At 44.4% G+C, this 14,825-nt stretch overlaps 1 protein-coding gene across 11 annotated transcripts in view; it reads left to right on the top strand.

Moving 5' to 3' along the window:
* SRGAP2 (SLIT-ROBO Rho GTPase activating protein 2) overlaps nt 1-14,825 on the top strand; it is a 225,295-nt gene that overhangs the window by 141,951 nt on the left and 68,519 nt on the right. For all 11 annotated transcript variants that reach the window (XM_036909772.2, XM_036909769.2, XM_036909771.2 and 8 more), the window contains exon 5: nt 11,243-11,305. In XM_036909772.2, the coding sequence (XP_036765667.1) occupies nt 11,243-11,305 (63 nt within the window). The remainder of the gene's footprint in view (nt 1-11,242; nt 11,306-14,825) is intronic.

The raw sequence follows: 14,825 nt of genomic DNA, 5'->3' as shown, positions 1-14,825 counted from the left end.
CCCCCCTACATTATATGTGCTAATTGTAATGCCCCATTTTCCCCCTTATCCCTCCCTTCCCACCCATCCTCACCAGTCCCTTTCCCTTTGGTAACTGTTAGTCCATTCTTGGGTTCTGTGAGTCTGCTGCTGTTTTGTTCCTTCAGTTTTTTCTTTGTTCTTATACTCCACAGATGAGTTAAATCTTTTGATACTTGTCTTTCTCCTCCTGGCTTATTTCACTGAGCATAATACCCTCTAGCTCCATCCATGTTGTTGCAAATGGTAGGGTTTGTTTTCTGCTTATGGCTGAATAATATTCCTTGTGTATATGTACCACATCTTCTTTATCCATTCATCTACTGATGGACACTTAGGTTGCTTCCATTTCTTGGGTATTGTAAATAGTGCTGCGATAAACATAGGGTTCCATTTGTCTTTTTCAAACTGGGCTGCTGCATTCTTAGGGTAAGTTCCTAGGAGTGGAATTTCTGGGTCAAATGGTATTTCTATTTTGAGTTTTTTGAGGAACCTCCATATTGCTTTCCACAATGGTTGAACTATTTTACATTCCCACCAGCAGTGTAGGAGGGTTCCCCTATCTCCACATCCTCTCCAACATCTGTTGTTGTTTGTCTTTTGGAGGTTGGCCATCCTAACTGGTATGAGGTGATATCTCATTGTGGTTTTAATTTGCATTTCCCTGATGATTAGCGACATGGAGCATCTTTTCATGTGCCTGTTGGCCATCTGAATTTCTTCTTTGGAGAAGTGTCTGTCAGATCCTGTGCCCATTTTTTAATTGGATTATTTGCTTTTTGTTTGTTGAGGTGTGTGAGCTCTTTATATATTTTGGATGTCAACCCTTTATTGGATCTGTCATTTATGAATATATTTTCCCATACTGTAGGATGTCTTTTTGTTCTACTAATGGTATCCTTTGCTGTACAGAAGGTTTTTAGTGTGATAACGTCCCACTTGTTCATTTTTGCTTTGGTTTTCCTTGCCTGGGGAGATATGTTCATGAAGAAGTTGCTCATGTTTATGCCCAAGAGATTTTTGCCTATATTTTTTTCTAAGAGTTTTATGGTTTCATGACTTAGATTCAAGTCTTTGACCCATTTTGAGTTTACTTTTGTGTACAGGGTTAGACAATAATCCAGTTTCATTCTCTTACATGTAGCTGTCCAGTTTTGCCAACACCAGCTGTTGTAGAGGCTGTCATTTCCCCATTGTATATCCATGGCTCCTTTATCATATATTAATTGACCATATATGCTTGGGTTTATATCTGGACTCTCTAGTCTATTCCACTGGTCTATGGGTCTGTTCTTGTGCCAGTACCAAATTGTCTTGATTACTGTGGCTTTGTAGTAGAGCTTTAAGTCAGGGAGCATAATTCCCCCTGGCTTTATTCTTCCTTCTCAGGATTGCTTTGGCTATTCGGGGTCTTTTGTGGTTCCATATGAATTTTAGAACTATTTGCTCTAGTTCATTGAAGAATGCTGTAGGTATTTTGATAGGGATTGCTTAAATCTGTAGATTGTTTTAGGCAGGATGGCCGTTTTGACAATATTAGTTCTTCCTAGCCAGGAGCATGGGATGAATTTCCATTTATTAGTGTCCTCTTTAATTTCTTTGAAGAGTGTCCCATAGTTTTCAGGGTATAGGTCTTTCACTTCCTTGGTTAGGTTTATTCCTAGGTATTTTATTCTTTTTTGATGCAGTTGTGAATGGAATTGTTTTCCTGATTTCTCTTTCTGCTAGTTCATCATTAGTGTATAGGAATGAGACAGATTTCTGTGTATTAATTTTGTATCCCGCAACTTTGCTGAATTCAGATATCAGTTTTAGTAGTTTTGGAGTGGATTCTTTAGGGTTTTTTATGTACAACATCATGTCATCTGCAAACAGGGACAGTTTGACTTCTTCCTTGCCAATCTGGATGCCTTTTATTCTTTGTGTTGTCTGATTGCCATGGCTAGGACTTCCAGAAGTATGTTGAATAAAATTGGGTATAGTGGGCATCCTTGTCTTGTTCCCTACCTTAAAGGAAAAGCTTTCAGCTTCTCGCTGTTAAGGGTGATGTTGGCTGTGGGTTTGTCATATATGGCCTTTATTATGTTGAGGTACTTGCCCTCTATTTACTAAATGTTTTTAATTGGAAGAAAAAAGAAGGTAAGAAATGAGAGGAAAAGGGACTTGTAAAGACAGGTCATACAAATAGCATGTAGCCAGTTGGTGGATTTAAACCTAAATTTTTTAATTTTGCAGAAGCATTACGAACTCCAAGTAGAATAAATACAGAGTATTATGTGTATCACTAATTATAACAATGTAAATTGACTCGTGTAAAAACACAGAGTATTACATGTATCAGTCATTATAATGGATGTAAATTGACTCATGTAAAATTAAAAGACCCTTTATCAGACAGATTTTAAATACACTGAACTGAGGTATATCTTGTTAATAAAAAGAGACGCACGTTAAATGTAAGGATTTAGAAAGGTTTAAAGCAAAATGATAGGAAAAGAAAGCTCTGATAAAATCATACCAAGTAGATTATAATTCAAAAAGTATTATTAGAGATGAAGAGGGGCATTTCAGAATTAAAGATTAAAGTTACCAGGACGAGGTATATACTTAATAAGATAACCTCAAAATATGTAAATCAAAAGGGTCAAAATTAAAAGGAGAAAGAGACAAATCACCAATTCCAGTAGATTAAATACATCTATCTCAGAATGATTAAACAACTGGGCAAAAAAAGAATCAGTAAAGCTATAAAAGATTAGAAAAACAGCAAAATTTGCTTAAATGACATACATGGGCACTGTGCCTGAGAACTGCAGACAGAGACACATTCTTTTCAAGGGTACCTGGAACGTTTATAAAGCCTGAATTGAAGAGGAAAAATTGAAGTGCTTAGGTGAGAAATCAGAGCTGGAGACTGGAAATCACCAGTTCCACACGCTGGCCATTTTCCTTCTGACAATTCAGGGGTTTCTCATTGGGGAAGAGGTACTGGCAAGAGGGAAGTTGCCCTCCTCTGAGGACATAGATTTTTTTTAGCTGTATGTGGGCCATGACTGATAGGAGTGGCTGTGCGTGTGGACATAGTGGGGATAAGGGGCCAAGGCTGCAGACCGCCGCTGTGGCAGAAGCAGGTTGTCCCGTCTCAGATCTTTACCCCCGCCCCAGGGAAATGCATTCTAATCCTCTGCCAGTAAAGAACACTATTCAGTCTCCCAGAATTAAGTTCATGCTCCCCTTCAACCCAATTCTGGCACCTGGAGTGGCAAAAAAATGTTCCTTCTGTCACTGAACCCTCTGGAGCCTTCCTCTCTCGTGACGGTGGGATTCTCAGGCAATTCCAAAAGTACTGAAACTACACAGATCCCTCAATGACTTGGTGCTGCTGCTGGGTTCCTCTTTCTTAAACTATTTGATCAGCGATTTTCCTAGTGCCCCAGGCATTTCCTGTACGGGTGCTGCTGACAGTTTTACTTCCTACCAGGCCTCTCTCCTCAGCGTGTTCACGCCGCCAGCCTTCAGATGAGCCACGTTAACTCCTGTCCTTCAGCCTTCTCGCGGCCACCCGGGAGCCACACAGGCATTCTGCCCATCCCCCAGCCCCTGAACTTCCTTACTGGAGGAAGGTATATATTTGCAAGCACCTTATCATTCCAGCTCTTTTTCCCCCACTTCGTGCCCAATTCACTGATTGAGTTACTCCTCTGAGTTCATTTTATAGCTGCTGAGAGATTTGTGCTCTCAGGTTGCCCGTTTGTTTGCCTTTGTGTCTTTTGTCCCCTGTGTCCCAGCCTACCCAAGGGTGCCACATCCCCTAGACACCGTTCCTGTGCCTTTAGTGTCCTGCCTGGGAGATGTCCTGCACTAGAGGTCAGAGCCTGAGGACATGATTATACTCCCACTGACATCATTAACCAGAGGAGCTAAAGATGGAAATTCACCAAGAAGAGGATCAGGGTGGTGATTTAAGAAATGAAGCCCCAGACTTGATGGGCTCTTTCCTTTAAGGGATTTTGCTTCAGCTTATTTTCTTAATATTAGAGTAAGCCATTCTGAGAGATTGAAACAACTGGGGAGGAACATTCAGATTGTTATAGGGCTGTGTTTTACCATCTGAGGTCCTGGGAGAGCAGAGGGCCTTCAGCCTCTTCCTGCCTCCCACTCCAACCCACCCCTGTTCCAGTCACCCCCGTGGGACTCAGTTTCCCTGAAAGAGGCACTGGTCAATTGTGACAGAACATAGTGAGTGTCCATGGAAGGTAGGAGCTGCATCCACGGAGTTCACTGTCATGCCAGAGAGTGGGTTTTGTCCCAGGACTACTAGCAATCACTGGGGGTTACCAGTCTGACTACTCAGGCCTTCCAGAACTTCTGGAAAAGCCTCAAGGAAATGGCTTTCAGAAACGAGTGCCCTAGAGAAGAAAGCTCCTGGATTTCATTAGACTGGCACTTGGGACGGGCAGTCTGTGTCTTCTCCAACCTAGGCAGCAAGGGGGCTCCTACCCTTGGACGTTTAATTTATGATCCCCACTGAACCAAGTCCTTTTTGTGCAGCTGAGCGGGATCTTTCTCTTTAATCTCTCTGGAGGGATAGAAAGTAATTCTAGCCTTCTTATATTCCTTCTACACCTCCTCTCTCCCCACCCACTGCCCGATTTCCTCCTTTCTGCTAAACACCTACTTTTTTTTCCTTCGGGGAAACTGTGTGTTTCTTACAGAGTCATTGTTCCTTTGGGTCTTACTGAAACTGGGTTGGAGAATGGATTGTGTGCAGTAGGCAGCGGAAGGAAAAACAAAGATTCTTCTTCCCTTTGGATTGCTAGAGTCCCCCATCAGAGGGATTTAGCTTCTAGGGACCTTCCCAATTTGACATATCATGATCATAAGCGTGTTTATGGCCCCAGAATGTGGTGGAAAGACACTCACGTGGGGGTTGACAGGGCTGGGTGCCAGTATTACTGATAGCTAACATTTTTGGAGCATACTAGGTGCTAGATTCTGTTTTAAGCACTTGACATGGATTATCTCATTATTATCCTATTTCACAGATGTGGAAGGTGAGGCACAGTGTGGTAAGATGATTTACCTGAGGCCATACAATTGGGAAGTGGAAGCAGGACTCAAATCCTGCTCCAGATTCTGCATGTCCCCCCTCTTCGAATCTGCATGTGATCCTAGATAGGATGCTGAATGGCTCTGTGACTCTGAAAAAGACATTTTCAACTTCTGGAGCTCAAGAGTTCCTGTGGATCATTTCTGATAGAGTTTCTGCTTTTAATAATCTATATGAAGAAAATGCAGCTCTTTTGTTTTATTCTTGTCATTAGCAAAAATGTAGGGTTTAAGTGAATTAAATCTGACCTAGTGATTCAACAGCTGATTGTTTTGTGGCTACTATATTCGAAGCAGTGCACAGGGCACCATGGCATACAGGAAGGTCCTTTAAAAGTTACAGTCTTCCTTTCATTAGTTTTAGATAGTTTTATATTTCAGTAGCTTTTTTATTTTAGACTAAGTTCTAAAGATAATTAAACAGGAATTTAAATGAGAAAACCGTTGTGTTCAGAAGATGAATTCTTAGATAGGAGTGGCAGACTGTGCCAGATTTCTGACATATTCTTTTAAAATGTAGCTCTTGTCACTGGGAGAGTTTATGCCCATTCACTTCCAAGTAAAGGAGCTGCTGGTGAGATTATTTTTTATGGTGCTGACAAGCTCAAGGAATTCTTTAAAAATGGAATGTGACTGCTTTGGGAGTCACTTATACTGAGGTAGTATCATTATAGCCTGAAATATCTATTAGTAGCTTAGAAAGGCAAATTCAAAGAAAAAAGACTTGCTATGTAATAGATTGTTTGAAATCAGATGTCTGTTTCTGACAAGCTAGATTCAACACCTAGTTTGCTGTGGAGTTAGGTTAAAATGTGGAAACCTCTTGGCTGAGATAGAAAAACAAAATTAATCATGAATTAGAAAACTAACTGAAGAAGTTCCATTTCTGGTAATGCGTTTGAGACTAGAAGAGTTACTTTCTGATAGGCTCAGACGTCAGATGAATGTCCATCTTTCTCAGTTGGTTGTAAACTTTGAAACTGTCCTGAATACTCTGCTATTTTCCCAGTCAAACCACAAGGGCTTGATACATAATAGGTGTTCTTTTTTTTTTTTTGAACAGCAGAGTGAGGCTTTAATGACGGTCTTGCAAGATCAGGTGTCTGGTGGGCAGGCACCCATAATAGGTGTTCTTTACGTGTTGGCCAATAGACTCTTTATTGCTCACTCTTTAAAAATCTAGCATTTCCTCCCTTGAAAAGATCTAGTAATTGAATCTGTCAAACATCCAATCCACCACTTTGAGAGGGCATGTTACATAGTGTGCCTGTCTTGGTTGGGGAGCTCTAGTCCTTAACCATTATTTTCTTTATTAATTCCACATTTAGAGCCTACCCAGCCTTTCTAAACCTGTGTATAATGACTCATTAATGAGTTGTAAAATGAATTTTGTGAGTTATGACTAACATAAAAATATAGAGATGAATAGGAAATATCAGAATGCTTTGCACATAATATGCACTTTCATTGCAGACACACACATATTACATTGCATTGCAATTTAAAAAATGTATTTTAAGAATTCCTGTTCTACCAGAAGGTGAAAGCACTTCAGGTCTCCATCTCGTGGCAGCTCCCAGCCTCCCTCTCTATAAAAGTTTTGCAGTTCAGTATGTTTGTGTTTTATACTGCCTCAGGCTCCCTGGGTATAAAATTGTAACTGGAGCATATAGTCTTCCTCAAGCCACCACGTGGTATCTTAATGAGCAAATGCATATACCCAATTAGCATGGCCGAGGGGACACCCCAAAGTCCTTCCTGAGCTCTGACTTGCAGAATCAGCACCATCTGCACCCCCTCCAGCGTGGGTATGCTTAATGCTCCCCACTTATTTTGGTCACTGAATTGGGTTGGGAAGAGGTTGGACACGGGGCCACCATCACCTTGCACTGTGCCTGCTGCTAGACAGCCTCTCCTTTCAGTCCCCACCAGAAGCATGTCAGGCAAAGCTCCGGCTTAGGAAACTTGGCCTCTTTGAAGTGGTGAGCGAGTGACCCTGAAACCTTTCCTCGGCATCTGGGGACGCTTCTGCGGCCAGGGCTTCATACAGGGTTTGTGTCCCTTTCCTCTGATATCTGTAAATGCAAATTCAGTTTGAAACTGGAGTTTTTTCAGCAGTTGGTCACAAGTATCTTTTGGGTAGGGAAAGGTTGCTAGCCCTGGTGGAGGGAGATAGCTGTCCTTGAAAAGTGGCTTCTTTTTTGGAAAACTGCTGACACGGGCAAATTGGCAGAGAAGTAAATGACCCTACTGTTCCTACCTGCTCACCCGCCCACCCTCGGGGTGGGGTCGAAATTGGCTCTCACCCCATGGCACAGCCATGCCTTCCTCTTTTTTGTGTTTTCTTTCATACATATAGGGGGTAATTTTGTGCTTGTCAAATTTGTCAAATAATACAGCTTTGTAGCAGAGATAGCCAGCCAGTAAGCAGATAGCCCCCACCCCACACTAGTGCTCATCTAACTAGAGAATCAGGTAATAGGTGATCTCCCTGATGAACAGTGGTTTTAAGACCCTTTCCCTAGTCAGTGCTCTTTGGGAAATAGACAGACCCATCCAAGCTCAGGACATGTCTTGATCCAAAGACGAGAGAGCAGCCTCGGGTGCCAGCAGCCCAGGGCCGCAGGGGTCCCTCGGTCCCAGCTGCTGCACCCTTTCTGTGCCTTGGACCGTCACAGTCTCAGGGAAGCGAGGCCGCGCGCTTCAGTTCTGTTGTCCGGCGCTGTTGTCCGTTGGGAAGGGAGGATTCCCTGCCCGTTTGGGAAGCGCACAGCTGGCCGGGGCTGTTGCAATCCCGCTGCCTTCCGATCGGCCCCGCCCCAGCAGCAGGCAGCGGGGCGGCCTCGGGAAACACATTCGGTTGTGGTGAGTTTCAAAATAAGGTCCCCTCCCGAGCACACCATGGCGCTTCCTATCCCATAGAACCAGCATTGTTAACTGTGCCACATCTCTATTCTAAATTTAGGCGTCTTTTTTTTTTTTCCAGGCAAAGATTACTATGCAAACATTTAAGAGAAAAACTTTGCCCAAAGTAATTTTTTCCCTCGACTTCTATTTGATTTCCTGCAATGTTTGGATGACTCATTCTCTTCCAAAAAAATTTAAAGACAAGAGATGCAGGCTGTGTGATAGCACACAAAGACTGCTCAGTGAATTCTTTCTCTTCCCTGCCTCGAAGACCCTTGTTTTTTTTTATAGGGAACGGAAAGGCCCTGCAGTCTTCATTGTCATGTCCTGGGCCTCACCAGGTTTTGTTGTTCCCAGGAATAAATGTTCCCCTTGTCTTTGGGTGGGACTTCTGGTAGCTTCCCAGCCCTGACAGGCCCTCCACAGCAGCCAGCACGGAAGCCCTTCCCCAGGCCACTGGGGCTCGTGCGTGTCCCCAGGGGCACACAGTTAAGGTTTCCGAAATAGAGAACCGTGGCCTTTTGTCATCTGTGAAAGGAGAAGCAGTGGCTATTTTCTCCTTCTCTCCTTGAGTCAGAATCGCTCCGGCTGCAGGAGGCCTTACTGTACGTGCACTTGAACTGGGCTGGCTACACGTGCGTTCCCAGCCCGGCCCTCTGCCAGAGGGAGTCATAAGTCAGAATCGCTTCAGCAGCCTGTTCAAATAAACAGGGATAATAGTTGAGTCGGTTCTTTTCCAACTAATCGGTGCACGAAAGGAAACATCTGCCTGGGCTTAATTGCTATTTTATTGGTTATGCTTTTTCTCCTCAGACCTCCTCCTCCTGAGGCTAAATTATTTAAGTCATGGGTAAACATCAGGATAGAGGAGGGGGCACTTTCTCCTCTAACCTCTGTCATTTAAACATAAGGAGGTGGTGAGGGAGGATGGGAGGCTGGCTAGGGGATTGGTCTGGGGTTGCTGGGGGGGGCGTTCAGGGCGTTTGGAAGTAATACTCATGTTCAGTTCCTGACCTTGTTGCTGACTTTGGGGCTGTTTGGTGAGTCATTTTGCCGCACTTCACCTCCTTGGACCTCTGCTGCTTCAAGAGAGCTCGGCTGTCCTTAGGTGCAAAGGAGAGGCTGGTGTGCGAGATCCTAGATGAAAGGCATTGGTCTTGTGGCTTCTCCGCCAGTGGTTGTGGGCAATGGGTGACAGACATTTGGGAATGGCGAATTTAAGACTGGCAAGATAGCCCTGAAGCCATCCATTCTGTAGAGCATCTCAGTCTTTGAGCACGACTTGGTCAGTATCTTCTACGCTGTAGAGCTAAGCCAGCCAGCCACACACACTGACATGGGTGGTATTTGAACCTAGTAAGGGCTCAAGAAGCCAGGCAAAGATCATGAAGAATCATAGAAGGACAGAGGTTGGGAAAGACCTTAGGAATGTCTTGATCAAAGACTTCCATTTGATGGGAAGGAAAATAGAGGCCCAGAGAGATGAACCGAGTTGTTCAAAGTCATCCCCTCAGTGGTAGAGGAGCTGGGAATAGGACACTCTTGTGATCGCTAATCCAGGGCTTCCTCCCCCCTTCCCCTCTACAGGTACAGGCTGGACAAAGCTCCCATGTATGTTACATTCCGTAATTAATTCCTTAAGAGAAAAATTGCAAAGCATAAAAGAGAACTGAAAACACCCAATAGACATGTAAAAAAAAGTTCAGGCTCACTCGAATCAAAGGTCTGCAAATTACAGTAGGATGCCATGTCAAATTGCCCAGCATTCTTACATGCTTCTGGTGGTATTTTAAATTGTACAGTTTTTCTCAAGGGCAGTTTAATGGTATAAATGAGTAGTCTTGGACTCAGCCATGTTATTTGTAGGAGAAAATAATGAAAGATGTGTGTGTAAATTATGTACAAAGTAATTCAATACAACATGTTTTATTATAAAAATTTGTAAGCAAAAAAAAATTTGTAAGCAAAATAAATCTCCAGGAATAGAAGCTATGTCAATATAACCTCTTAAAATGTTATAGAAGAGTAATATGTAGGGAAATGTTCACAACATACATTTTTTAAATGAATAAGTTACAGTGTATATAATGCTTTTCATAAAAAGTTGATTTCTTAGTTGTAGGAATTAGAGTCACTTTTTCTTTGTTGAGAGACCTTCTGGTTTTCTTATTTATAACAATCAACATATTCCTTTTATAATCAGAAAAAATATATCTTTAAAGGCATACATCTTGAAAAAAGCAAGATCTTAAATGATTACATTTCTGACATGCAAGCCCTCTTCCTTTCTCTGCCTGGGAGCTAAGCTGGGCCAGGCGTTAGTATTAGACCTTTTGTTAGAAGGACATTGTTGGTGTCTGATTTTTAGTAAGAAAGAACCAGAAGGAGCTGGCAGAAGATAAAGCAAGGGCTTCGCTCTCAGTGACCCAGTGACCCCCATCGCTTTGATCCCCTGCTCTCTTGGGCTTGGCATCAAACACAGTATGGAAGGTGTGGCTCTTTTTTCCACCCTGCTTCCTCACCTTTCTCTCTTTCTGCTCTTCTGTCTGTGTGGTTGGAGGCCAGCCCTGAGTGGCAGCAGCAAAGAACCTGAGAGTCACCCCTGCTTGGGATTAACCAGTTGGAGACCCCTTAACACATATTAGAAGAAGTGAATATTAGCTAAGCTCGCCACCCGCCATCATTGAGGCACCACTGCCCTAAGAGTCTAGGATAGAAATCGGGCAAGTAAGAGGTGTGACCGGTAACTCCTCCCTCCATAGGAGTTCCTGTTAAGGTAGGTATGGTGAGGTCCTTGGGTGTTTCTACAGTTCTTCCTGCCTCATCCTAGTTCACATCCACGATTCTTGGGAATGCTTGACGACAAGTATCCAAGAAAGCTTGTCCACCTAACGACAGTTGCCAGGTAGGATGTGGCTTTCAGGCCTGCTCTTTGGGGACCAGTTGAAAAATCAAAGGCTACAACCGTCTTTCCTACAAATGATTGCCTTTGCCAGGCTACAGGAGGGGCACATTTTATTTTATTTAAACTCTTTGAGTGACCTGACCATAATTGGGTCTGATCGGAGTGGTTATCTGATTTGCTGGATTCAATAAGGGGCCTTAATTGAGTCTGTGTTATTTGTATAGCCGGGGCTGCACTTGTCTCTGTTGCCCACTCCTCCCTCCTTCTGTTTCCCAATTAACCTTCATTCCTCTTTCCTTGCAGAGTAAAGAAGTCGGCCAGCAGCTCCAGGATGATCTGATGAAGGTCCTGAATGAGCTCTACTCGGTAAATCCGACGGGTTGCTTGGCTCTTTAACGAGCAGGGGGGAAGCAGCATTTGGCGGCTTGTGGCCGTGGTCACGTCAGCAACGGAACTGAGCCGAGGTTGATGACAGTGCGTGGTCCCCGTTGGGGGGACTCCACCCATCTCTTTTTCATCATGCCCTTGTTTTCAAACCCGAATGAGCCAAAAAAACACTTGCTCAAAATGAGGTCCCTTCTCAGCTGTGCAAGCGAACCCTGGTTTCATTTGGGGCATAATCGCTGGAGATCAGCCAAAGCCCAGGCCACCAGCATGACTGACCCCCATTAGCAGCAAACCAGCGACCCCAAACCTAACGGCTAGGAGCAGAACCTGCACTGCAATGTTAACCTGTGTCTGTTAGAAAGGATTTATTGTTCAAGGTTTTGCATCAGTCCTTGGATTGATCTACTGGCTGGAGGCTAGAGCAGGGGCTCCAGAGGGAAGCACAGAGTCCTAAAGTGCCCCTCATATAAGGGACCAGTTCAGGCAGAGAGCTCTGCATTGACTCCCTGGGGTTTTATAAAGGCCAAACCTCAGTGAAGAGGCAGCCTGTGGGTTTGGAGAAAACACAATCTGTTCTGAAATGACTGGTGCTTCAGGCACGTGATGCCCATGGCTGCTACATTTCTTTGTGCACTGGGAGGTGGTGGTGGTTTGTAGTCCCCCAGCCATGTTTCAGTAATTACAATTAAAACACACATGCACACCAAGGAAATTCCTGCTGCCATTCAGGGACTATCTCGATTGTGCAGCTAAAGCCCTTCAGGGTCCCCTTCTCCAGCTGGGCTGTTCCAGGCCTTTGTGTCATTCTCCAGGACTGCCCTATCCTGTTTTGGAGTTGAAGTTGATTTCCAGTGTTTACTTGCTTATTCACTGCATTTTTTTTTCTTCCTTTTTTAAAACATTTACAGGAAGACAGGCAGTGGTGACATGCATCACAAGCATTTGGGATCTGAGAATTCCGTGTTCTTGATCCAAAAGCTTAGGTGTGGCCGTTCTGTCATGGCAACTGTTAAGCAAGTAAATAGAGTAGAGCAGTCATCAGACTTGTCTCCAGTGACACTCAGTTTGTTTGGAGATTCTACTCTGTGACTCGAATGCTCTGAGACCAGCTAGTTAGATGGCACCCTGTGGCTCAGCTCCCAAATTTTCATGTCTTTCCAATGAAGTTACAGCTTTTTAAAAATAGAAGCATGTTGATGTGAACCATTTTCAGACTGAGGAGTTTCCTGAACCCCCTTGTCCTTAAATGCTTTACTGCTGCTCATTATTTTTAGAGCATCTTCGAGGCACCAGGAAGAGTTATTCTTTTCTCCTGATTAAGAATGCAGTATGGTAGAAAATGACACATGTAGTCATCATGTGAATTTTATTTTCCTGTAAGCATCTTGGGCCTCTGATTTGCAGTTCCTGGGGAGTAGTAGGGTGGATAACCAGCAAACCCCAAACCAACTAAAATCCCAGTGTGCCACTTCTCCAGTGGGGCCTGAGGCAGCAGAGGAACTGTGTCAAGGGATCTGTTAGCTTTATACTCAGTGCCCTAGATCGCCCAATACACTGTGATTTAAAAATCAGCAAAGTAAATAAGTGAAAGGGTATGGTTTGTGTTGAAGCAAGGGAGAAAGCCCTGGAGCTTGCTGCTCTGGCCTGAGGAGGGCTGAGCCGGCATCCCAGCCTGCAGTCTTCAGACGGTCCAACGCTGTCCACTGTGAGGCCCCAGTCAGTGCAGAGCATACAGTCTCCCACTGGTGTGCAAACAGGACTGGCTGGGAACAGCGTCCCCTGATGGGAGGTGCATTGGTACACACATTTATAATCTACCCAAGGCCATAATTAAAATTTGACATTTTCTGTCGGTAATGGGAAGAAAGAGAAGAGTAGAGAATACCTGGGCCACCGATTCTCACGCAGATGGTTTTTCCTCCAAAGGGACATTTGGAAATTTCTAGACATTTTTGATTGTTCCAAGTGGGGTTGGGAAGTTGCTAGAAGTCAGGATATGACTAGAATCCTATAATGCACAGGACAGCCCCCCACAACAAAGAATTATCTAGCCTAAAATATCAGTAGTACTAAGATTGAAAAAACCCTGGTCTAATGACTAGGCTCCTGAATTAGGCACCCAAGTTCTACCTGGTCTACCACCGGCTGTATGATCCTGCAAGGGTGCTCCTACCTCTACGGCCCGGTCTCCATACACTCCATGTACTAGTATCTCCGAATCCTGGGGCAGGATGGGTCTGGGGGAGTCATACTTACTGAAATACCAGGCTATAGTTAAAAGTCAGGTTTGCAGATTCTGTAGGCCATTAGGAAGTTCAGAGAATAGAATTATGAGTTGTTTCTTCTGCATTGAGATTAGCGTGGGATTTGGTGTGTATAAGGCCCCATGGCATTAGGGTGACTAACTATCCTGGTTTCCTAAGACTAAAGGGTTTCATGGGACATGAGACTTCCAGTGCTGAATGTAGGAAAGTTCTGGGTAAACCAGGAGGATCGGTCACCCTCTATGGGGCAGTGGTTTCATTGAGCAGGAACTTGGGACTATTGGATGCTCACTTTGGGAAACCATTTGCTGTTATATATACACTCCCCCTCTCAGAGTTAAGAGAACAAGTGAGGGCTCCTAATATGGAGGTTTCTCCTTGCTGTTTGGGAAGGCAGGGAAGGATCTCTTGTTCCAGTGACCCTATGGACTGTTATTTGTGGGATGGGATAAAGGAAACGAAGGGTATAAGCAATCCACCACATTTAGGGCTCTTCTTACCTTGCATCTGCCTCTAATGCCCACAAATATTTCTTTTTGGGAGACTGATTGCCCAGTGGTCGATCATTTAAGTACTTTTGAACCTTGACGATCCAAGTGGCAGGTCCAGGTGTTCCCAAATAAAGGTGCCTTTGGGCAAGAGGCCCAGACTCCCACCATAAGTAGCCGACTGCCCTTCTATACCTTCCTTTTTTCTGCCTGAAGGGCCTTTGATTTCTCTGAGTTGGCACACTGTGCCAGGGGCCGCTTCCCACAGCTGCTCCTCAGAGAGCGATCCCAGAGGGCGTTCTCCTCTGCCTGTTCTTCCCCCATAACGAGCTGGCTCGTTTGTAGGCCATGGCATACGTGGTTTTCATTTTCCGACTGATGATCCAAGAATGCCTTTGAAGTTGGAGCACACTGCTTCCCAAAGAACTCTGGAATTCTCTGCCTCAGTTGTACCCAGAGGCTGTATCTGGAAGAGCGCAGCAAGCCCCCACAGGGAGGAGTGTATGTGGGGGCCCTGAAGCCGCATGGATTGCCCGAGTAGGAAGAGCCCAGAGAGCCATAGAATTAAGAAAGAAAATAGAGGTGTTGGGACAGAGGCTCTTGTTGCCCCAGAGGTTTGCTGCTTCTGCCCTCGCCCTGATGTATGTCCCCTTGATTTGGAGCAGCAGCTGTTCGCTGTGGAGCCACTCCAGACTGGTATTTAGCACCTGCTCCCTCGAATCAATGTCAGTGAATAGTCCCTCAATT

Source organism: Manis pentadactyla, chromosome 9 (assembly GCF_030020395.1).
Source record: "Manis pentadactyla isolate mManPen7 chromosome 9, mManPen7.hap1, whole genome shotgun sequence".
Taxonomy (NCBI): domain Eukaryota; kingdom Metazoa; phylum Chordata; class Mammalia; order Pholidota; family Manidae; genus Manis; species Manis pentadactyla.
The sequence above is the reverse complement of the archived record's forward strand: the minus strand, read 5'-3'. Positions and strand labels throughout refer to the sequence as shown.